Genomic DNA, 25016 nt, shown 5'->3' on the forward strand with positions numbered 1-25016 from the left:
TAATGGTTCAGATGGCATAAGCATGACATCTTGTACATGGTTTTTATGATTACTTTGTGGTTTGTTTATTGAGAATTTTTCTTTTATATCACTGACAGGTCACAAGAGAAGTAGAATTAACGGCCGATGTAAAATGTCAGTCTAACGTGTTATTTAAATAAGTTATTTCAGCGACGACAGCTCATGATTGTACATTATTTAAAAAAGCTGAAGCAAAAGGTATTGCAGTGTTGGCAAACAGGATCTGCTCGCCCGTGTGACTAGCACATTATGCAAACACCATTTGTCTTTAGCTCTTTAAATTTTACAAAGCTATCCCTGTTAATAAACAAGCTGGAAATAATTTACCACCAAAACATTACACTTTATTTGAAACCCAGTAACAATACAAAATAACTAAAAAGAGGTAACTTAGGCTAACATACTCTATTTATTCATTGATGGGAGTGGTTACTTGAGCCAGTCACCTGTTTTAATGCAATCCTTTCCCTTTTTGGCACTGGGCAAGATCAGCCAGAGCTGAGACCTGTCCTTGCTGGTAGCTTCTTTGTGCTCTTATAGAGTCTGTCCCCATGTGGAATGTGCCTGGGTCGTAATGGCAGTAACACTCTCGATTGCACCCAGTGTCTGTCCCAGTGTGTAATTCCAAGTGTCGATTCGTAAGGCCAAACATGTGCAGCACGAAATCTCCGTTTCAGGCTTGTGTTGGGGCAGGCGGCTCTGTGGGACACTCTACGAGTTGTGGGATAGGAAGGGAGATGGGGGGGTACGCTTGGCTCCTGTGCACTGCATTTCTTCCGGGGTCACACCTCCTGGGGATCCTGCGGCCCCTCGGCGCCCTGCGGGGCATCTGCCTGCAGCCTGCAGATGGGCTTGTTGCACATGGGGCAGACGCTGCGGATCTCGAGCCACTTCACCAGACACCTGCCCCGGGAGCACGGAGAGATGTGTTGTTTAGTACCCCAGAGCACCTCACCCATCCTTTTTTTTTTTTTTCTTTTTTTTTCTTACTTCTTTCAAGTTTGTTTTTATAAACCACTTTCTAACAACTGAATTGTATGTTATTCCAGTTAGATTCTCAGCTACCACCCGTGTACACTATGGGCAGAGGGTGGCATAGTGGGTGGTGCCAGGTTTGAATCTCACCTTCTGCTGTAGAACCTTTTTAACTAGGTACCTACCCTGCATTATTCCAGTAAAACTGCCCCTGCTGTGTGATTGAGTAAATAACTGTAAGCACCTTACATTTATTTCGCAGATGCTTTTTCTCCAAAGCAACTTCCGATTAACTCTATGTAGTGTTATCAGCCCACACACCTTATCACCAAGGCGGCTTACACTGCTAGATACACTACTTACACTGGGTCACTCATCCATACATCAGTAAAACACATTCTCTTTGTGTCATTCACACTATGGGGGAACCTGAACAGCATGTCTTTGGACTGTGTGAGGAAACCAGAGCTCCTAGAGGAACCCTATGCAGACATTGGGAGAGCACAAACTCCACACAGGCTGAGCATGGATTTTGAACCCATGTCCTCTCGCACCACCCAGGTGCTGTGAGACAGCAGCGCTACTCACTGGGTCACCAGAGATAAGCGCCAGTAAAATAAATAAATGTGAATGAACAGTACCTGTCTCTCATCACACATTGCCCATTATTTTATCAATTATTAAACTTTGTGGAGGGAATTATGTGACCTCCTTCCTTGCAGGGTTTTCATGGGAGGTGTTGCACTTTGGCTGAAACTCCTACAGGAAGCCGTTGGGCATCTTGATCCGCTTTCCACTTACTTCTTGTGAAATGCATGTGTGCAGGGACACACTCCCAGCTCGTCTCTGCTCCTGAACTCCTCCAGGCAAACTGCACATGTCTGCTGCAATGTCGGAAGAAGCCCACATTAAGCAGAGGACTGTCATAGACACATTTTGCATTGTCTCGGGACAAGGGTAACATTTACTGTTGAAATACAGTGAGCTGAACTGTAGCTGTTTAGACCTCATATAAGAGGCACTGATCTGTCGTACATGTTGGCTGTACTGTTTGAAAAACTTAATACAGCTCACACACACATCGTCTGAACCGCTTGTCCCATACGGGGTCGCAGGGAGCCGGAGCCCAACCTGGCAACACAGGGTGCAAGGGACACACCCAGGACGGGATGCCAGTCCATCACAAGGCACCCCAAGCGGGACCTCAACCCCAGACCCACCGGAGAGCAGGACGAGGTCCAACCCACTGCATCACCACCTCCCCCCCCCCCAACTTAATACAGCTGAAAAACGTTTTTCACCAAAAATACAACCATGATGTCTTCAGATCACTTTTGTAAAACTGTGTAAATTCTGCATCTGGGTCCCGCTCTCTGGTGGGTCTAGGGTTCGAGTCCCGCTTGGGGTGCCTTGTGATGGACTGGCGTCCCGTCCTGCGTGTGTCCCCTCTCCCCCTCCAGCTCTACGCCCTGTGTTGTCGGGTTAGGCTCCGGCTCGCTGCGACCCCTCTTGGGACAAGCGGCTTCAGACAATGTGTGTGTGTGTGTGTGTGAGCTTCCTTTACTGTTACATTTGCAAAATTTGGTATTTTGCATAGTATAATACCATAGTACGGTAACCAAGGGCACGGACTTGTAACCTGAAGGCTTTTGGATCAAGCTCAGTTCCCCACCAGTGCTGCAGTGGCCCTGAGCAAGGTACTTACGTGGAATTTGGCCAGTAAAAATACCCTGCTATACAAACTGGTCCTACATTGTAAGTTGCTTTGAATTAAAGTGTTAGCTCAGCAAAAAGACATTATTAATGTTTAATATAACATCAATTCCAACAAAAGCCTGTGCAAACTATGGCCTGCAGGAATGAGGGTTGAAAGCCCGTGCCCTATTGTTAGCAAGCGTACATGGCCACGTGTGCTGCTCTTTGGGCTATATGGGACCTCGGCTTGCTCCCGGGCACTGTTGAGAGCACGAGAATATACACATAGGCACACAACTTGTCCCGAGCAAGGTGACAGGAAGCCAGAGCCTGGCCCAGCAGCACAGGGCGCAAGGCCAGAAGGGGAAGGGACACACCCAGGACGGGACCCCAGTCCATCACAAGGCACCCTAAGTGGGACTTGAATCCCAGACCCACCGGAGAGCAGGACCCGGTCAAACCCGCTGCGCTACCGCACCACCGCGCCCCCCTTACCAGAATACAAATGATGTAAAATAAAACAACACGACTAGTGTATCAGAAAGCCAACTTACTCCAAGAAGACTCAACTTTTTTCCTGCTCCCTTTAGAACAACCTGTTGAAGAAAAAAAAAAAATAATGCTGTTATGTCATGTCATTGTCCGAACCATTTTACGTATATAGTTCTCTCTCTTGAATCACTCGTACAATTTATTTTCCTCAAGTTACCGTTGAATTTGTATATTTAGAATTTCTCTAGGAAAAAAAGAAGATTATTGATATTTTTAAAACAGATAGGTAGCTCTTTGGTCAAAAGCATTACACTTATTATTGAGATATGCAGGAAATGTCCTTTACCTGATGATGACGGCTATAAAATAGAAGGAATGAGTGAAAATGGGGGTAAAACCTGAGAAAAAATGTACACGGAGTGGCAGATGCATGCTGGAATTTAGATAAAGGGGCACTGAATGGACACAGGTCCCCCCCCTTTGTCTGGTTGTGGTGAACAGTGATTTAGGGTGCAGCTCTGAGTAAACACCATTTCCCCTTTTGTATGCCTCCCCCAGCTGGGACATGAGGAATTCTGGGAGTTGGAGTCATAGGTGTCCCACATTATCTTTTACATTGCATTACCATGTATTACCATCATATTATAACTACCCGCGTTACTGTGTGTTTGGGCGGGAAGATTTGTTTTTTGTAAAAAGTTGGATTATGGGTAAATTGTAAATAACGTGTCCAACCATTGGGGGCACTTCTGGGGGAAATGATGGGGTGACTGTGTTTGCTAGCAGGAAGGAAATGATCCTAGGGTTGGTAAAGAGGTGGGGAAGGCTGGCTGGAGTTGTAGCTCCTTGATGAAATGGGGTTCTTGGCCTGAGAATATTGTTTCCATGGATGTTGGTGTTCTGGTAAAATGTTCATTATGAACACTGCTTGTGTGTCCTTCTTCACCCCATCCGAACCCCGAGTGCCATGCAGCGCAATATATTGTCTTTACTAATCTAATATATGTTACTATGCAAAGCGCAAATCAAGCCGGCACAGGTTGTGACCCCAGATGCCCTTTGTGTTTACAAGACATTTGGCACTCAGCTGTGTGTTGTTGATCACTGTTTTTGAATAGCAGCGAGTCATGGTTAACTTCACTCTTTAGATCCATTCAAGTCATGTCTCACTGTTGCCGTTTCATGCGTCTGGATTACAATCTGTGTTCCTTAAAACGTCTCGAGTTCAGTTTCTTCCGTCCCAGTGAGAGCTGTTGGAAGAACTGAGCTATGAAGTGCCTCTGAATGGGCCGCCAGTGTTTGAGAAGTGCACTGGGGTGGCGTTCATGCGTTCGTTCGTTCGCAACCCGAGGTTGAACCTCGCCCGCAGGTCAAGTATCCACTTACCTCATTGTAGCCATACTGCTCACGTGTTCCCTGCCGCCTTAACCTGAAACGAAAAGCAGCGGCAATTATACCCCCTCTTCAAAAAGGCATGAATTCAACCTGGTGACCTTTCCCTCTTTTGGAAAAAGTAGCTCAACTCACTCCGTACCTTTTCACTGCGACTTGTTAAACGATTGAGCGGTGAAGTCTGAAGACAGGTTTTACGGAGAAGGAATTTGTTTTTCCACACACACACACACATTCAAACACCCAAGGCAGTAATGCTGAAGGGGTTACTCCCTGTAATGGAAAATTCAACAGCTGCTCAGTTTCTATGCTGGAAATACAAAGGTAACATTACAAAGCGCCACCTCCTTCTCCAATACAGCGAGTGTATCCATGTCCCTACTCGCTAGTAGCCCTGCCCGTACTTTACAGGGTATCACTAATTTAGCTATTTAAAAGTTCAAGAGCGTGAAAGAGCTGAAAGAGAGCCAAACCTGAGTAATACGCCATAACTCCAGGACAGATCATCTATGGCATTCGCATTTTTCAAAAACAAAATTTGTAAAATATTAAAATAATCTGAGTGCCACTATAATCACACATGCACTGGCCGAAACCACTTGTCCCGAGTGGGGTCGTGGTGAGCTGGAGACAACCCGGTAGAGTAGGGTGCAAGGCTGGACGCGGAGGGGACACACCCTGGGTGGGATGCCAGTCCGTCACAAGACACCCCAAGCAGGACTCGAACCCCAGACCGACCAGAGAGCAGGACCCGGCCAAACCCCCCGCACCCCCCTACTATAGGCATGTTTTTTTTAATATATATATAAACATTTAGCTGATACTTTTGTCCTGAGCAACTAGAAATGCTAAGTTTGTACCCTAAACTTCTTACAGTTATTTGCCAATTTATATAGGTGGGTAATTTTTAGCGGAGCAGTTGAGGGTAAGTACCTTGCTTAAGGGTCCTGCAACAGGAGAGGAATTCGAACCCAGGTACTTTGAGCATAAGGCGATGGCTCTTACTGCTACACTTTCCACTGTGATCATCTCCTCTATTTTTAACTCTGTTAAGTGAGTTCAACTTGTTTAAAGACTAGTATCTACCAGGGTGGAATGGGTTTAACCAGGTCCTGCTATGTGGTGGGTTTGAGGTTCAAGCCCTGCCTGGGGTGCCTTGCGATGGACTGGCATCCTGTCCTGGGTGTGTCCCCTCCCCCTCCAGCCCTGCACCCTGTGTTGCCAGGTTAGGCTCCGCTTTGCTGCCACCCCACTTGGAACAAGTGGTTTCAGACAACGTGTGTGATAATATCCACCAGCGAGCCTGACTCATTCATGGTGACAGCTGATGAGTCAAATAAACACGAAACTCAGCTCATCCCACCTGTCTGAACAGCTCTGTGTTAAAGGACATATCAATATGAGAGGCCACTCCCTATGTTTGAGCTTCTCATCATACAGCTGAGGTTCACCCTTTGGCAGTTGCTCTGTCCTGCTCCCACATGCTGAGGATCATGATGTTATTTTCCGAATAGCTGCAATTCTGGAAAAACCACTCTCCCTTTACCATGCAGAGTGTGTCTAAGTTGTACTCATTCATAAGGTGTCAGTGTGTGTCAGTCTCTCCGGCTCTCCAGGTACCGCTCCGTGTCAATGTGCGAAGTACTTGTCTGCCTTGAGGACTCCCGAGCCCACATGAAGAGGATTTAAGAACATCAGAAGTCTTATTTCAGCCTTAAAAGGAGCCAATGAAAGCCTGAATGGTTTACTGCTTGAGTAGTTTAGCTTAATGACATGGAAAACGCAGTCGCGCACACTCGTGCTTTCCAAGAGTTGAGAGATTGATGCCGATAGAACCATGGCTTATTGTACCTGAACAGGTAGCAGCAGAATATCATACTCAGCATGAAGATGAAGAGGCCGATGCCCAGGACGATGATATACACATTGAGCGGGAGGTGGTAGATATCTTCTGACATCATCTCACAGTACTTGTACGAACTCTGCAATCCTAAGCCGCAAAGGCATCCTGTGAGAACACAACAAAGACACATGTGCTCAGGGTTAGACACCAAGTTCCGAGAACAAAGCTGAGATACCAGGAGGTGGTCAGCGCCGGCCTTGGGATGCAACGCCGCCTAGGGATTCCCTTGGGATGTAACTCCGCCTAGGGATTCCTTTGGGATGCCCTGCCGGTCCCAAGCCCCGATAAAGAAGGAGGGTTGGGTATGGGGCTAGCGTCCCCATCCCGTAAAAAACCCACACCGCTACAGAAACGCCAACAAGTACTCGAGACATGCAGTCCAACAGGTTTTAGAGAAAACGTTCTAATCCGGGCTTTATTTACGCCATAAAAACCTGGGGCACTTCCTCTCTGAACATGTTTTTTCTATGAAGCAATGAACAGGTGTGACAAAGTCTGAATTCAGGCTTCAAGAAGAGCCTTGAAACACATCTCTTTCAAACTCACTTCTCTCCTGGGCTTCCAATAGCTCCACGGAACTCCATCACACCGTCGGCCCTGATCACCTGTTTCCTCTCAAGTCCACGTTCAGCTACTCGTATAACGTGCACGGGCAAAACAGTGGTATTGCACTAGCATAGAGGCTTGTGCTACTTCCTTTAGACCCAAAGGTCTCAGGTTTGATCCCTACCTCTGGCTGTAGTACCCTTGAGTGAGGTACTTACCCTAAATTGCTCCAGTAACATTACTGTTATTAGAGTCAGCAATAATTGTAAATACCTCAATGTTGTAAGGTGCTTTGGAGAAAAGTGTCAACTAAAAGAGTCCATGTAAACTGGCTGTCTCTAAAGCTCTTCTTCTGCTGCGAATGCACTTCTGTTTACTCTCAGCCATATGTCACTTTGTCAAAAGCATCTGCTAAACAAACAAATGTAAATACGAACATCGAGTAAAAAGTGGCTAACGCTCCTGTCCTTTTGAGACTCAGTTGACCAGCCCTGTCAAACATTGTCTCCGGTTAAACTATCTCGCTCATACCAAATTTTACCACATTAAAAAGTTTCGGCTAACGAGGCATTGAACAAGATAAGAAATGCACAAATGCAGCTCTTTAACTGGTGCGACAGCATTGAAGAACCCTTGTGCTGCCCTGTGTTCAGGCCCTCATAAATGAGTTTTTTACACCTCGTGATTATTTGCTGGACATATACAAACTCAAACTGCCAGCTTTTCAAATGACAGGTGAAGGCTAAAGGAGTGCTGTTATGCTTATAAAATGATGTGGTGAACTTATGGGGAATATTCCCAATGGAATCTTCCTAGTGCTAAAATAAGGTAGGGTTTGTGTCAAAAGTGCTCCAAGATCAGGTGGCACAGCGAGCAGCACTGCTGTCTCAGAGTGCCTTGGTGGTGTGGGTTTGATCCCTGCTCAGTCTGTGTTGAGTTTGCATGTTCTCTCCATGTCTGTGTGGGTTTCCTCCGGGTGCTCTGGTTTCCTCACACACTCTAAAGACATGCTGTTCAGGTTCCCCCATAGTGTGTGAGTGACAGAGAGAGTGTGTTCCACTGACATATGGATGGGTGACCCAGTGTAAGTAGTGTATCTAGTGGTGTAAGTCACCTTGGTGAATAAGGTGTGTGGGCTGATAACACTACATAGTGTTCATTGGAAGTTGCGTGGGAGAAAAGTGTCTGCTAAATAAATGTAAGATCAGAGCTGGCAACTAGTACAGCACAGGCCAGTCTAAGAGCTACCGTGCGCCAAATGTAGCAACGACACGGCAAAACAAGTGAGAGTGACAGCCTTATTCATAAACACAGTAAAAGTGCGCTTTTCATAAATCAGTGCAATCCATTACAGTCAGAAATGGTTAAGTGGCTCGTTCTGTTTGAGTGACAGGCTGGCTAGGAGACACCAGCAGAAGAGAGGAGATTAGCAGCGCATCCACTGCGCCTCGACACGTCACGACACGAACAGAGATGTCTGACAAATATATATTCCAAGCACGTAATCCCATTTGCAGGAAGCGAAAAAGATCTTTTAAGGAGATCAGGCTAAGTTGGTTATTAGATCGCTCCTTGGGCAAAGGCTGTGTTTCCCACAAAGAAGGCTGACGGGCCTCCAGTGAATGAAGCCCTTTGTTTCCTTCAGCCCCTGGAAGTCCTCAGAGTGGCGAGAAACCGAAATGTTTCGGCAGGTATTCCTCGCGCATTTCAAAGCAAATTCAACAGGGGGGCGACGCATTCGCCAAAGGTCGAAGCGGCTGGAATTTAGAAACAGACACGACTGAGACCTGAAAAGGAAACGTCGGCACGGCCGTCACGAAACACAAAGGCGCACGCTCTTAGCGCACTCATTCATGCCAGAGCAATTCCAGCTTTCATTTCCGACAGCTGCCGCGGCAAAGGTTGCTTGTCCTGTCGCGAATCTCTCTCTTAGCATTCGACAAACATCTACTGCGCGAAACTTCAACGGTTTCCACCGGCGTCGTCAATTATTTTCCACCCAGTAAACCAGAGGAGATGTTGAGTATGATCTGGGTTTCATTCCCCTTTACGACCCTCTCAGAGTTTAATATGGCATCAGAGACCTTTGGTCATACTCAATCCCCAGCAATATGTTCCGGGGAATTTTATTGTGCTGTACTTTATTATTATGACATCCTTCACATATGACTAATGACGATGTAGTTTGCTGTAGCGGTCAGAGGAAAAGTCTCTTTTCGAGGATGCAGTGAGAGGAGTGTATGTCGCCGCCGGTCGCTGCTGTGTGATCTGTCAGTGTCGAAGCAGTAATAATCCAGCCATCATCTACCTTCAAACATAAGCGAACAGAAATATTTTGACATTAATCCACAAATTGCCTCCACTGTTTTTTTGCTTGCTTCCAGAATTATAGCTTGTATTGATTTTATGACATGCAATACGGAAGTTGCCAAACTTTTTTTTCAAGCCTAATGCCTGGTTTGGTCATCCTTAAGAAAGCTAAGAAGGCCAGCTTCATTTGGAAATCCTAAGTTGTTTGGGGCAGAGCTTTTGCTGTTACGTTAAAGAACATTTTAGTAAAGATAAAAAAACACTGAATACTGTACGCTGAGATACTGGTATGTGAAAGAGCCTCTAAACCATCTGACAGGTCTAGCAGGAGTCACCATTTCTTTAAACTGGAAAAAGAAGGTGGTTGATGCTCTACTTATTTAGACACTTTTGTCCAAAGCAACTTCCAATGAACTCTATGTAGTGTTATCAGCCCACACACCTTCACCAAGGTGACTTACACTGCTAGACACACTACTATGCTGGGTCACTCATCCATACATCACTGGAACACACTCTCTCTGTCACTCACATGCTATGGGGAACCTGAACAGCATGTCTTGGAAGTGTGGGAGGAAACCAGAGCACCTGGAGAAAACCCACATAGACATAGGGAGAACGTGCAAACTCCCCACAGACTGAGTGGGGATCAAACCCATGTCCTCTTGCACCACTTAGGTGCTGTGAGACAACAGCACTACTTGCTGTGCCGCTGTGCCGCCCCACTACATGCTGAATATCTTTTAAGAACTGGGGTCTCTGCTTTTATTTCCGCTTTGTTTTTACATTCTCTGCTTTTCCAAAATGAAGCGAAAAGAAAGTCAATTTCCATCCGATTCCTGCATGATTCATATAGAACCATAGATAGTACCAGTACAAGATGTTTACAACTTAGACATTTTGTATTATATTTCTCTTTCATATGATTTACTGTATTCGGCCAGTAGGTTTTTAACTCTTCAGTTTTTTTATTGGCAGCCGTAGACGACAAATCTTATTGGGCTCGGAAGACTTCCGTTTCGTGCAGCATTTTCATGCGCGAAGCTGTATTTACGCCGAGGCTTAAACAAATGCACAGCACATGACCGCGCTAATCATACGAAGGATTTTCAGATTCCGTTCAAAACAAGTCATTTCGCTTGTAAATACGTAACACGTTTTTACAGCCGTTCGTAGAAAATGGAATTTATTTTCTACTTCGGGTGGACGTCCGGGCTGAATATTTCTCCGCGGGACATATTCCTTCTGAACGTCTCTCGTATTCCTTGAGTGAAACGCAACATTTTTCGGCACAAGGAGTGTTATTTTCAGGATTCGTTCAAACGAAAGGCTTCTTCATGCACTGCGGGAAAGGGGAAGTTGCATGACACGTATACGCCGAGACATCACAACGAACTCATAGCTGTGGAAGTCAATAAACGGCAAAAGGTCCCTCTTTTACGGGCCCACTATTGATAAGGAGACTCCATGCGGATATGCGGGGATAATCGAGGGCCATATGGCCTCTGTTACACCCTCCTCCGTAGCTGGGAGAAGCCTGAGCGACTGACCGTGCACAAAGCAAACACATGCGACCACTGCGCCGTTTCCGCTGTGCCGCCATCTGCTCTGGCAATGGGTGGGTGAGCGGAGTGGGGAGGAGGGGCGGGTGGACGGGGGCCTCCTTCTGACCTCGTCGGCTGCCTTTAATGCTGCCGCTCCAGGGAAAGGACGCGCCGTTTGGGGAAACGGTGGCGCACGAGGTTTGCTTCCACCGCGGCCAGCCACACGCCCCTCGCGGGTCCATGTCTGAATGTGAGAGGACCGGACGCCGCCAGCTCGTACGTCCCAGGTAACCTTGCTCTAAACGGGCAGCAGGGGGCGTAGTGGTCAGAGCCGTTGCCTTGCATCTCAACGACCCAGGTTCGACTCTCGCCTCTGGCTGTAGTGCCCTTGATCAAGGTACTTACCCTGAATTGCTCCAATAAAAAAGACCCAATTCCCCAACTGTTAAAACGGGTAAAAAGTTCTAAGTGGCTCAACATCCTCTTTTTGTTCTGGAGAAAAAATGTCCATTAAAGAAAAACGAAAACATTATAAATGTTAATGCTTTTTGGGGGACCATACGTCTAGGTCTTCGGTGCTGGGTGGGGGAGTCGATTAAGTGTGTGGGAAGCTTTGGATCATCCACTCGCAGTTATCCAGAGAAACTCTTGCCGCTCCCTGTGTGAACATGCCCAGAAGTGTGTGGAGTCCAGAAGCGAATGGGCTGGATCGTCTTTTTTATATACTTACCATTACACCACTGGAACGGGTGCATGAAACCTGATCCGAGCAGCCACAGTAAATTCAGCAGGAAGACGTCAAGACCGGCCGCCTTCGGGGTGGGGGTTGGGTGGGCTCGGGGGGGGTGGTGGGCAGGAGCCGAGGCTGAGCCGGGCCTCTCGTCGATGGCCGCTAGACAGCTTTCTGGGCTGTATGTGGACTGCCCACCATGGATGGGGGAGACCGGCCAATCCCAGCGCTCGGTGGTTAACGCTTCAAGTGCCGCAGCTCTCAACTCTGATATGCATCGCCGTTTCAGAAAAACATACATGCAAAGAAAAAAACAGTCAGAGATTCTTTAAATCCAGCGACGCGAGCCAGAGCACGGAAACAAAACAACAGCGACGAGTAATTTAAACAAAATGCCACGGCGAGATTTTCACGGCTGGTCCGGTTAACGTCAGAGCTGTTAAGAAAATCCCTCCTTTTTTTTTTTTTTTTTTTTTTTTTTTATCTTCTTGGGGAATGAAGGAGGAAGAGGACTGGGTCCCGCCAACGGTTAGGGACATGCAAGTGTTTTGGCACTTTTAAAGTTCTTGTGGGCAATGTGCGCTGAAACGTTAGAAAAGAAAGCGTCCTGCTCCTGTACAGATCGTGTGTGCCTGAAAGGGGACGGTCGGGACGCCCGTGTCCCGCAGAGCAGAGCACCTCCAGCAGCAGCCCCAAATATAGTAACTGCTTTGTCTTCCTTCAAAACATTTTTCACAAGCCTCACCCTGCCGCGCCTCCGCTCGCTGCTCCCTGCTCCCTGCTCCCCGGTCTTGGCGTCTCCGTTTCCTTCGCGCGGGTCTGCCCGACTTGCCCGAAGCACAAAGAAAGGTGCGTATGCTTCCCCCCGAAGAAAGGGAACAAAAGACGAGGCTCTGCGGCGAACACGCGCGTGCCAGTGGGGACGCTCCTCACGCCGTGTCGGGCATTCAGTCGGCCTTTCTCCCCCTCTCGTCCCCCGTACGCGCCATCTGCTCCTTCTGCTCCGAAAAGATATGGAGGGAGGAAAATGGGAGCCAAGGGGGCCGACGCTGAGCCCCGCGCGGCACTCGATGCCCCAGCTGGATTCCCAGATCCTCAACCAAGGTTCTTCATCATGGAGCTGAGTGCTGCTCCTGCTCAGTTTGTAAACAGATCCCTGCTCATGTGATCCGCCGTCTGCATCACAGCTCTCCCTCCCTCCCTCCCTCCGTTCTCCCTCCCTCTCTCTGTTCTCCCTCCCTCTTCTCCTCTCTCGCTCACCCCCCCCACCACCACCACCACCACCCACCCACCCACCCATCCATCCAGCTGTACACCCGGTGCGGCAGCAGGCACGGGCAGGCTGGGGAGCAGCCGAGGCCTCTGCCGATGGAATGCGTGTCCCTATGTGTGTGTCGGCGCTCGGAGCCGTGGCGAGGAAGCCGGCCCTGTCCCGAGGGCCCTGCCGCCCCGACAAGCTAAACAACGTGGGGGATGGGAGGGGGAGGAAGCAGGCCTGGCGGCGACGGACGCCCCGAAGGGTTACCCGCAGGCCCACCCGATCAGGGAGCCGTGCTTAGATGGACGAAGCAGCGCGTGAATATCTGCTCATTGTTTGTAAATGAATGCAAGTCCAGGCAGGCGAACCGGAGCGTCAGACAAAGAGCCCTCCCCACCCCCCACCCCCATCCTCCCACCAGCAACACACGCAGCAGCTGCCACTTTGGGGGAGAACGCGTTTGCCAGACGCGCTTCGAAAGGGGCACGGCGTTCGTTCCCCAAATTGCCTTTGTTTTCCGAGCAACGCGAGAACGTACTGTCTCGGCGTGAACGAAAACAATGTACTGAATGGGATGTACTGATCCGCGCTGTAATGATCTCACCCCCCGAAGAGAGAACAGCGCGACCCCTGGGCCACATGCAGCAGTCTCTCTCACCAGTTTCCTTCCAGTCTGGGCTGCATCGTCCTTCAGACATTTCCCGAAACTGTTTTTTACTTCTAAAACAGAGTGATTATAACACAGTAAAAAAGACACACACACACACACCTTGTGACATAACAATAACAATAACATGCGGATGTGACTGCGTAATGTTTTGTCATAAAGATAAACAGCGTTTTCAGTTCACATGTTTAAAGTACAGTCTTTCAATTATTGTCCACGATGGAGTTAAAGTTCCGTAATACATAACACATTGTTTATTTCATCAGGAACTGGAGAACAGGTAAGAAGAAGGGTTTCGGGCTCTCGCACTGGTTATGGCGCCTCCTAGGGGTGAAAGCAGGAAGGTGACAGTTTCCTCCCCACCCCCAACTTATCATTTACATTACATTTACCCATTTATCTGACGCTTTTCTCCAAAGCGACTTACACTGTTATTTACCCATTTATACAGCTGGGTAATTCTACCGGAGCAACTTAGGGTAAGTACCTTGCTCAAGTGTACGACAGCAGGAAGTGAGAGTCGAACCTGCCACCTTTGGGGCGAAGGGAGCTGTGCTAACCACTACGGGTAGTGGTTAGATCTGCTGCCTTTCACATTCAAAACATGATTCATCCTTACACGCGTATTTTTTTTTTTTTCCACTCTTTCAAATGTGAATGCTTTAAAAATAAATAAATCAGTAATTAATAAATAAATATAGAAATAAATGTGTAATGCTCATGAAACCCTCATTGCTGACCTTGTTTATATTAGCGTGGATTAAAGTGCACTTACGACTTCTTATTAACCCTTCTGCAGCTGACACCTTGGTCTAAGGGGACATAAAACATTTGACTGAATGATTTGGCCATTTATGCTTTAAGGCATTCTTATTCTGTCAATTCAGCAAAAATATCTTGATGAAGAATGCTAGAGCCCGAGTGGAATTTGAACCAAGGACCTTCAGATTGCATGATGAGAGCCCTAAACACGGCACTCCGTCCTGCCCAAAGTCAAACTGGAGCTCTTCTCTCTCAGTGAATCTCTGCATATTCACTTTCTTGCGTATATTAACTGTGTTCTCGGTTGCTTTCAAATACATTTTAAACGCATCAAGGAAAGTGTTCGAAAAATGCTGTGAAACTGCACCGCGAGAACTAAAGTCACGGTGGACGGTGTTACGTTTGAGCGGCTATACACTCGCTCTGGGCAGTGAAAAAACACAGTCTTGGAGAAGGCCTTGAAAGGCCAGGATTGCTATCAACTCTCTGCCGTTCGCAGGTAATTGCAGTGCTGGGAGAAACGGCAGCACTACCAATAATAGAGTAAGAAACACAAAAATACCACCAGCGAAAGGAGGTCCATCTCATTCACAAAAATTTTGATACGCCGTGCGTCCTATTCATGGCCCCCTCTTGTAAGGGCCATGCGCTCATGCTGCACAAACAACGCACTGGTACTTTCGTTGTACCGACAGCATAGCATTATCTCCTTTTTCTCTGTGCCTTTTCCTCATCTGAGCCAAAAAAGAGCTCATTTCTCACGGCCACGATTCGGGAAACATTTAAGAGAGAAGAGAGAGAAGAAAGAGTGGGGAAGTGGCTCAATGCACCTTCTGCTGGTTCTCCAAGCAACATGCAGGTATAGAGAAGATTAAGAGAAACATCGAACGTGTACGACTGTTAAAGAAGTAAGAGGAAGCAGGGCCGCCGTGCGGGTGCAGAACGGCTTTCGTTCCTTTGCGATGCTGCCACACAAGTCCTGAACGGGGTTTTCTTCAAGAAAAAGAAGGAAAAGCCTCCAGGTCTTTCGTGAGGCATAAAACAAGAGGAAATCAACTCTGCAGCCAGTGCTTTAGAACTTCCTCTGAAGGTTCAATAATGTCGGGTCCATCACCATAGAGATCGTTCAGAGCACATGGGCGGCCGAAAGTGGACCCACCACCAAATTCAAAACCCGGCTATGAACAATTTTTCATTGAAAGCACCTTTCGCCTTTAAATCCAACATAAAACCACAGAGGTGCTGCAGGAAAAGTGCCGTTAAACTACGCAAAAATCAAACTATTGTTTTTTTTTTTATTGCTTGGGGGCCCAAGATTGGTGCAAGAACGGAATATTTGGCTTGATGTTTTCCCTACTTTGTGCATGTACATATTAAAGTGCAGGTCTCTTTTATAACTGACACACTCATATTTAGATTAGTTTTTAGCACTTAATACCCACAAATAAGGGGGGTGTGGTGGTGCAGTGGTGCAGTGGGTTGGACCGGGTCCTGCTCTCCGGTGGGTCTGGGGTTCAAGTCCCGCTTGGGGTGCCTTGCAACGGACTGGTGTCCCGTCCTGGGTGTGTCCACTCCCCCTCCGGCCTTATGCCCTGTGTTGCCAGGTAGGCTCTGGTTCCCCGCAACCCCGTATGGGACAAGCGGTTCTGAAAATGTGTGTGTACCCACAAATACCCACAAAATGTCTCAGGTGACAAAGACAACAAGTGAAAAATGTCAAAGAGATGACTGGCCTTCAGTACACACAGGTCACATGTGTTGCATTGGATATGAACGTTTAAGCATTTAAGCACATTGATCTGTAATCTGAAGGCTGCCAGTTGTAGACTAACCAGGAGCTGTACTGTACCGCAGAGAAAGATGGTCAACATGCATCGATAGCAGTAAAATACCTAGCATCAGCAAAGTAAGCAAATATTATTTTTGTAAAAAAATTCAGCTTTGGCCAATTTTCAAATACAGTGTGGGGTCAGAGGTCACACCAGTACAGTATGTTGCATGTTCAGGAGAAAATGGGCTATTTGGTTGAATCTCACAGCTGCTGAAACAAATCAGTTACGCAACACTAACACCCGGGCTGGGCGCCCGAACTTACGCTCTAGAACAAAAATAAATCACTTATATTACTGGTACTTAATATACATTTGTCCGTATTAGAAATGCAGCAATGGGAATGAAATGCAAATGAAAACATAGTTCATTTCCCAGCTGCTTTAAAGGTGAGTTCTCTGTTTACTTTCTATTTAAATCACACAAGCAAAACAAGAAGTGCACGAGTCTACAGTAAAAAGAGCGTATAACGTAAGAAAGGAGCCAGACTTTTATTTATTTGCAGGTCAAATACATTTTACATGCAGTTTAAGTTTGGTACGGTTTTAAATGCAGTTTAGGCCGTGGTGGTCGGTTAATTTCAAGTACCAGCAATCTCAGCTTTCAACTACCAATCTCTCAAAATGACTTATACTTACTGTTTTACTTCACGTAGCTTCCCAACACTTCAGAAAGCTGGTGCTTACGTTGCGTTTATGTGCCAGCTCAGAACATAATCTGGAGCGTATTAGAGCTAAAAACGAACTTTTAGACGTTCACTCAGTTGTGCTATGCTGGAAGTGCTTCGTACGGCTCCACTTCTTCGCCTGCATGCCTTGTCATCATTGAAATACGTCAGCGCATTGCAGAAACTTTTCACATTCATTACTCACTAGTTCAGAGGCCGCGGTTAAATGACAAGTAGAAATCATTTGAAAAGATTAAAAAAATACATACTGTACATTGCATATTTTTACAAGTAGGAGCAGAACAGGCCAATGATGTCAATCACCAAAAGCACCATGACAAAATCATGATTTTTTTTGTTTGTTTTGCCGCATACAAATTCAAAATAATGGCACTATGCTTCATTATACCTGATGTATGAGGCCGGTAGATGTACATTTACATTGACATTTATTCAGTTCGCTGACACTTTTCTCTAAGGCTACTTACAATGTTAAGGTTACAGTTATTACAGTTACAAGCTTACAATTATTTACCCATTTATAGAGCTGGATCATTTTAGGCTAAGTACCTTGCTCAAGGGTACTACAGCCAGGGATGGGGATCAAACCTGCAACCTTTGAAGCCAAAGGCAGATGTGTGCTTAAGTTTACTTCACACTGAAGTGATCATATATAGGACCAGTGAAGCTATTCAAATCTTCTAAAACACGCACTGCTTTTTCTAAAAGTTAAAGAGCTTAACTGTACAAATAAATACTCTATGTACATGCTTTACTAAAATGAAGTAGCAGGCAACATTTTCTCCCCATTCTGCTCGGTGTCCATCAGTCTTTGTGGTTTAGATGTCTGTGCTCCCTGTTAATAAATCTTCAGACCTTACTATAATAGGCCACCCATGGCTTCTTGGCTGGGCTCTGTGTTTGCTGAGTGTAACCACTCATGCATATTTCCACATGTCCCGTGGCATCTCCGTTCTGAGCCTCAGCCTTTTTCAGGTTGAGTGATGGTTTGCAGGTGTGCCAGTTCCAGAGGACTTTATTCATGTCATCCTGGGCACGGATCCCCAAGAGTTTGTCCTCATCGCTTTTCCGTTTGTCGTCTTCGTCGTCGCTGTCCTTGTCATCATGCTGTCCATGGAACCTGTGCATTTCCCCGCTGACGCTCTCAAAGTACTGCTGGATGCACACTTTGGCGAAAGTTTTGGCGTGCTCGGTGCAGGTTTCGTCAAACATCTTGCGCTCTATGTCGATGTAGTGCGACCAGTACTTGGTTTTAAGGAAGGCCGCTTGTGTAAAACAGGGTCGTATCGCTCGCACCATGAAAGCCAGCAAAGTCATGAGCAACAGAAAGATCCAGCCGACAGCCTGCAGGTGACACAACATGTTTAGGTACCGGTGCGTTTCAGAAAAACTCTGGGAAAACGCATAGTGAAACGTAGATTAACGCTTTTTTTTAACGTGTGCCTGAACACTGCTCTCTGCTTAGAGTGTAACGCGTTATGAATTACTTGAATGGACTATAATGAATACATAAAAATCTACTACAAAAATGTATTAAATCACTGTAAGCACGACATAGGCTTACTGGCCATTCCATGCGAATAGAACTGGGGACAGAGAGGGTGAGTCCGTACATAGTGTTTTTTTGAAAAGCACCTGCTACATGAATTAATGTACGTAAATGTAAATGAATCCTTTTCTCATATGACAGCAAAAAATTTTTTTGGATCTACTTTCTGGAAATTGTCCAAGCTCCACCCTTAAACACTCACAACATTGTTTAAAAGCCTACAATGTCCTTCTCAGCATGGTGGCACAGCTAGTTGGGCTATTATCTCACAGAACAGTAGTGGCGCGAGGGGATGTGGGTTTCATGCCCACTCAGTCTGTGTGGAATTTGCATGTTCTGCCCATGTTCTCATGGAGTTCCACCAAGCTCTCTGGTTTCCTGCCACAGCTCAAAGATGTGGTCCAAGTGAATTGGTGACTCTAAATTGCCCGTAGTGTATGTGAGTGAGAGAGTGTGTTCCCCTGGTGTATAGGTGAGTGCTTGATTGCAGGTACTGTACTCTTGCACATCTAGCACTGTATGTGACCTGGGTGAAATTGTCTGCTAAATGAATAAATGTCAAAAGTCCTTTATAATTTGAATTTGCTCTCAGTTGTCACGGAGTTTCCCTGGGGAGGGAGCGCCGGACCCAAGCGCGGAGCACAGGAAGAGCTTTCGGGGGCAATCCAGAAAACATGGTCAAAAAACAGGTAAATGGTCACCGATGTGCGAACGAAGTTCAAAGGGAGAATCCGAGAGACGTAATCCGGGGAACAGGCAAGGAGTCGTGGTCAGCCAGGAGGTCGTGGAGATACAGGAGAGGGTTCAGGGAAACGAGGAGGAGGATGAGGACATGGGCAAGGACAAGGATGAGGACAAGGACAAGGACGAGGAATCAGGGAAGTCAGGAAAGCAAAGGCAAGGTACGCAGATGAGTAATAACGCTGAACAAGGTTCCGCGTCTGTGTGTGCGCTGCATTTCCTTTTTATGCGCCCGTCCCCTGATCAGCCACAGGTGCTCCTCGTTGTGCCGAGGGGGGCGTGACACCGGTCCTCTACAGTGGACAAAAATAAACGGCTCGGATACTAAGAGTGTAAATCTTCACTTCTGCAGTGTTTAATCAATTCTGATGGAAGCTCATTCGAACACGAAGGGTCATGATACTTTAAAATTTCCTTTAAATATCTCCCATCAGCTGTCTTACCTGTGATATGCAGCGAATATATCTTGAAGCTGCCTCTCTCGATATCACAGCCTCTCCATCGAAGATATGCTTGCAGGGAATTTTAGCGAGTAACCTTTGGAGAGCTACTTCCGAAAGGCCGTGATTGCTTCCATTTCCAAACTGTTGTACATCCAGGTTAATGCTAAAGGCACAGAGGAAGCTTTTTCCGTCCATGAGGGTAACAGATATCCAAACGGCAGGCGCTATCATGGAGCGCTGTGTGATGGAACAGAACATGTAGCGCAAAATGGTCGGGTCTTTCCTTCGCTTCCCTATAGGTCTCCTCCACTCCTCTGCCAGCATGGACACATTGTTGTTGAGCACAAATCCAAGCATGAAAAACCAGATAGGTGGAACAAGTAAAATTCCAATACCGTACGCAAAGTTGTATTCTGGTAAACAGGGGCAAGTGAACTCAAAAGATGAGTACATCTGTGCACTGGCAAGAGCCATAATACCGCAAATTCCATTCATGAAGGATTCCTGATTGGACTGTAAAAACTGGAACATCATCCGAAATTTATCCATTGTGGAGGATGAGTGTGTCTTACTTCCTTTAAAGGTTTTCCTGCGAATATGCTGAGTAGACACAAAAGAGAGGTTAATTTTTTTACATGACACGTAACTTCTGCATCAAGATGTACAACCGAATTCACATAAAAGTTTGCTAACTTCCTTAATTGTTTATACATAGGTATATTTCTTTTGAAACCATGCTGCCTGTTGGCACTTACAGTACATTTTATTTTGAGTGGACTACAATTATGTATGGAAAAAACTATCAGTACTGTCCTTATTTAAGTGCCCTATAATATGTACGCATGCCTGTCAGAAAATAACATGAAGATTTTCTAATTGGTTATGTAAAGAAAATGAGAATTTTAATGTTTTACTTACTTGAATCTCCCTAGAATCAGCGTGCGCTGTAGTTTTGGCGAAACCTTCTCAGGTGTGCCGACAAGCTGTGATCCACCTGCGCAAACAGAGTTCAATGGCAGAAGGCAACTTTCCATGAACACTTACAACGCCCCACCCTCAGGAGACACCTGCTCTTCGTGACCACGTAGTGATACAAGTGCTGTCTATTTTTCATGTTCCAACAGTCCTTATTTGCCTTCAATTGTTCAAAACATTTTACTTCAATATAATTCCATTACGCAATCACTATTGTGGGTACGGTATACAAATAACCACTTCTCTTTGTTAGGGGGTTCCTTTACAAGGGGGAACGGTTTCTCTGCAATCAGACTTTGAAATTTTTCTATAGAAGAATAGTTAAAACAAGTACCTACATTTCCTCTGATATTTCATTAGATAGTTCATTTCTTAGAAATTGTTGGTCTGGAGCTTTGGCACTATGTAGAAAGAAACAAGCAGTGGATATTCCATTAGATACCATATTTCATACAATTTTAACCAAAATAATCTATTTAAATAATGTAGTAGAGTTCAGTTGAATGTTTTCACTGTTTCAAAAGAAATGGAGTAAGTGGAGAAAAATTCTGCTCACTAATTTGCACACATTCCTGTATCCATGGAGATAAGCAACATGATAACTAACATGCAAAAGCAGCTAAGCCAAATCTAACCACATTCAAATAATGCCAAGTCAACATTCTGTGCTTGTTGCTCATCACAGGTGGCTAAAAATCAGTGTTTTATTTGTATTGGAATGCACCAAAGCCGTTGACAAGTTTTTAAAAATTATTCAGGATGTCCATGTGCGATGACTAACTTTTATTCCAAACTGATTTTATAAGTAATTTTAAATATACTGGTACATTAATTTAAATATATTGGTACATTTGTGTATCACATCATATAAAGAATGGATTGATTGTAAAGGAAAGTAAGTTTGTCATAAATTTTGCCCATGAGCAAAACAATATAGTTCATACAGTGTAAATGCATGAAACATAAGGACTCAAATAAGTGAATTATGAAATTCAGAATAATAACATAGTCTTTCAGTGGGTGATGACCTAGTATACAGTATTAAAAATTGAAAAAACAAAATTAATATTCATATCGATCATACCTAGAAATTCAAGCAGAATTGATAAAATTAGAACTTCACCTTGATGGCGAAGCATAAAGATTAAAAAAACCCCTCAAGTTCACACTGTGCCTGAACCCAGGTTAGCTTTCTGGGACTCGACCTTGTGTCGCAATCCAGTTAATGACAAAAAAAGGTAAGAGTCATATTATGGTTCAGCAAAGCTTCCTAATACAGCTGAAGAATGAGGAAAGGAAGAAGAACCGGTTTACAGCATACAGAGGTATGCACTAATGATGAGATAAGACTGGTGTAACATGAAAAATGTGAAATCCTAAAAACGGGGGCTTGGAGACAAAAAGGTAACATAGTCATTCAAAGCTTGCTGAAACATCCTACTGCACACAGCAAAAGTACAGCAGGGTCTTCCAGCCAACAGCTTGTTGAATGGATACAACAGACAGGAGACCAAGTTATATTGTGAGGAACAATAGCTTTTCCAGATGTCATAAGTCAAAGTTTGTACATTGTGAACACAGTATTATTATAGAAAGCATATGGTGTCACAGTCGTACATCCTGTAAAGTCAAAATGCTAAATAAACATTCATGTTCAATGAAAAGCGGTCATGAAAATTAGCCCAGTTCATGACAACAAGAACAATAATGCAAGGCTACTACTGTAGTAAGAGCAGAATCTCGTATTTAATACAACCCTACGTACGGAAAAGCTTAGAGTCATCTATGTTGAAGGTAGTGTGATGGTTAAGCCACAGTCTTCTAACTCTAAAAAATTAGTAGTATGAGTGCTAGAAGTGGAGCTGTGAAAAGGGAGCTGCAATCCTTGAAATATCAAGCAGTTTAAATGGTGTGGTTATAAAAAAAACTTTATGGTAAAAGCATTATATAAGGAATTATTTGTCTAAAAAATAATTTGTAGAACAAAGCCACAACTTATAATTTCAAGGGAAGGAAAAAAGCTATTTATTTTAAAATCAAGCATCTCACAGTGTATTGCATGTGTAATTACTGAATGCTGTAGTGTAATCAAGTTGATGACACCAACATTATACTAATTTCACACTACGTTCTTGTGATAAGGTAGACACAAAGTAATGATTTCCAAATTGAGCTTCAAGGTAACTTTTAATCCCCCTTGACTGACAACAAATATGATATACTAAATATACTACAATATACTAAAAGTGGATCAGATGTATACATTTACTAATCATATTTTCCATTACAAGTGATCAATCATTACATACAGTTAAGATGCCTGCTGAATGTAGACAGACAGCTAACATGTTGAAACCCTCAAAAACAGTTTACAGTAACTGGCAAACTGTGGGAAAGCCTCAAGCTCTGACATGATGCTTGTTGAATGATACCTGTTGGTCTCAATTTTAGCAGCATCAGTTGTCATGAATTTACTGATAATGACATGACCAAGGCAGTTCAACCCTTTTGGAAAAGCAAAAAAAGTCAGCACGTCAATGCTTTTGCTTTTAGGCCTTTTGAAGTACCCCAGCACAACTTCCAGAAGTTTCACGTTTAGCTACTATAGAAGAGGACTGTAGCTTCCGGACGGGAGGCCGACACGGATGAGCGTTGCTGTTACGTCCAAACCCGGACGAAAAGTGAATTGACCCCAAGTTCAGAAAAGATGTAGAAGTGCACAGTGCAAACTGTAAAGTACTCGGTGAAGGTGAAACAAGGAACGCGGGACAAAGAAAGACACGATGTATTCGCACACAGATGTGAAGTGAAAAGTGAACCTGTCAGTAGGACTGGAACATGGAGACGTGACGAGATACCAGACCTGGACACTTAACCAAGACTGAAGAACAGGAGGCAAGAGTAGACAGGACGGGCACTCGGGACTGGAACATAAACACCTATGGAAAAAGCTATGGGAACAGGGAACTACTGATCGGTAAGAGAACACAATCGAAAATGCTGATTAAGAATCCGAAACCTCCGCTTCACTGCTTGCTCCTTTCATACCTCAGCAACTCTCAGATTGTGAACAAGTGCATGGGTCTGGGCTAGCGGCACTGAGTGGCGCCTCCTCTGGCCTGTAGGGATATTATCCCTGGGGGCCATGACAAGGATACTATTATAAAAGATTCAAGGAGAAGTATGATGCGGGGGCATTATAGAGCTCAAACGGCATTCCAATCCATTCATATAAGCCAAATATGACCAGTAGGACTGTATCAGGTAACTTTCCCTTTCTTTTCTGTTCCTAATTCTTATTTGCTGTAGCCTTGTCCTTTTCCTTTCTCATATTATGTGGTTTATTTGATGAGTGATATTCAAAAGGGACTTCCCGTTGCCTACTCATGTGCACCTATACAAGAACTGTGCAGAACCCGTATGTAAGGTTTGGCTGTTTGTCTTAACAATGTCCTTGCATGCAATGCCCAACATGTCATAGCTTAGTCACATATATGTACATGCTGTTTCTAGATATAATTCATTTCCACGTACACTCGAAAAAGAAGATACAGAAAACAGCCTTTATATTATCTTTCCTAAAGGTAAGTCACATGGTACTAAAGGAACACAATGAACTCTTACTTTAAATTAATCATCTGGAGATGGAGGGAGATAGAACTTTGTGGTTGTAAAGCAATGCTGGATGCAACTAACTGAATGATTGCTTTATCGAGGTTCAGTCAGAAAGGGCTGAATCAGGCTAAAGATGGGGCCATACTGTTCAAATAGCTTGCTGTAATATTTCTTAATGGTATTCATAGCAAGAACAGAAGTTTTCTCTGCTCAATGAGGTCAGATACGATTTCCAAAAACAAAGACTTTATGGAAGTATATTAACAAACAGCGAAAGAAGGTTTGGTAAAGGATTATTTGGACAGTGGGGGTGTGGTGGCGCAGTGGCGCAGTGGGTTGGACCACAGTCCTGCTCTCCGGTGGGTCTGGGGTTCAAGTCCTGCTTGGGGTGCCCTGCGATGGACTGACGTCCCGTCCTGGGTGTGTCCCCTCTCCCTCTGGCCTTACGCCCTGTGTTGCTGGGTAGGCTCCGGTTCCCTGCAACCCTGTATGGGACAGGCAGTTCTGAAAGTGTGTGTGTGTGTATTTGGACAGTCACCATTGTTTAATAATGACTATATGAATTCAACAAAAATATATTACAATTATGTATCTATTACATGTTGAATTTTAAAAATCTCCAACATTTTATCAGTCCAGGGGGTGCAGTGGCCCAATGGAGTTGGCCAGGTCCTGCTCTCTGGCGGGTCTGGAGTTTGAATCCTGCTCAGGGTGCCTTGTGACAGACTCATGTCCTGTCCTGGGTGTGTCCCCTCCCCCTCCGGCCTTACTCCTTCTGTTGCTGGGTTAGGCTCCAGCTCGCTGTGATCCTGCTTGGAATAAGCGGTTTCAGCCAGTGTGTGTGTGTGTGTGTGTGTGTGTGTGTATCAGTAGCAGCTTG

The 25016-nt window shown here is 45.2% G+C and overlaps 2 protein-coding genes across 5 annotated transcripts; both read right to left on the reverse strand.

Annotated features, from left to right (window-relative positions):
• Positions 1 to 35: 35 nt before the first annotated feature.
• Positions 36 to 12800, reverse strand: LOC108933719 (RING finger protein 122). Of its 4 annotated transcripts, XM_029258809.1 has the most exons (7): positions 12354 to 12800; positions 11609 to 11875; positions 6427 to 6583; positions 4570 to 4612; positions 3246 to 3287; positions 1798 to 1880; positions 36 to 924 (listed from the first exon to the last, which is right to left on the reverse strand). In XM_029258809.1, exons 2-7 carry the CDS (start codon positions 11631 to 11633, stop codon positions 804 to 806), a joined length of 471 nt encoding a protein of 156 aa, XP_029114642.1. In that variant the 5' UTR covers positions 11634 to 11875; positions 12354 to 12800; the 3' UTR covers positions 36 to 803. The 4 variants fall into 4 exon arrangements, with proteins under 4 accessions (XP_029114642.1, XP_018606466.1, XP_018606464.2 ...); XM_018750950.1 differs by lacking the exon at positions 11609 to 11875; XM_018750948.2 differs by having other exon boundaries at positions 11609 to 12800.
• A 4810-nt stretch (positions 12801 to 17610) lies between these two features.
• calhm1b (calcium homeostasis modulator 1b) lies at positions 17611 to 20479 on the reverse strand. Its single transcript, XM_018750896.2, has 3 exons — positions 20465 to 20479; positions 19547 to 20146; positions 17611 to 18157 (listed from the first exon to the last, which is right to left on the reverse strand). The coding sequence occupies exons 2-3, from the start codon at positions 20093 to 20095 to the stop codon at positions 17663 to 17665; spliced, it is 1044 nt and encodes a 347-aa protein (XP_018606412.1). The 5' UTR covers positions 20096 to 20146; positions 20465 to 20479; the 3' UTR covers positions 17611 to 17662.
• Positions 20480 to 25016: the final 4537 nt, after the last annotated feature.

Source organism: Scleropages formosus, chromosome 16 (assembly GCF_900964775.1).
Source record: "Scleropages formosus chromosome 16, fSclFor1.1, whole genome shotgun sequence".
Taxonomy (NCBI): domain Eukaryota; kingdom Metazoa; phylum Chordata; class Actinopteri; order Osteoglossiformes; family Osteoglossidae; genus Scleropages; species Scleropages formosus.

Bases quoted from the DNA above. Each gene is read 5' to 3' on its own strand.
- calhm1b (XM_018750896.2), bottom strand. From the start codon at position 20,095: ATGGATAAATTTCGGATGATGTTCCAGTTTTTACAGTCCAATCAGGAA. The intron at 18,158-19,546 runs GTAAGACAGCTG...TGTCACCTGCAG, and splicing joins ATATTCGCTGCATATCACAG to GCTGTCGGCTGGATCTTTCT.
- LOC108933719 (XM_018750948.2), bottom strand. From the start codon at position 11,909: ATGTATGTTTTTCTGAAACGGCGATGCATATCAGAGTTGAGAGCTGCG. The intron at 6,584-11,608 runs GTAAGTATATAA...GTGTTCTCACAG, and splicing joins CCCGTTCCAGTGGTGTAATG to GATGCCTTTGCGGCTTAGGA. The intron at 3,288-4,569 runs GTAAGTGGATAC...TTTCTTCAACAG, and splicing joins AGCAGTATGGCTACAATGAG to GTTGTTCTAAAGGGAGCAGG.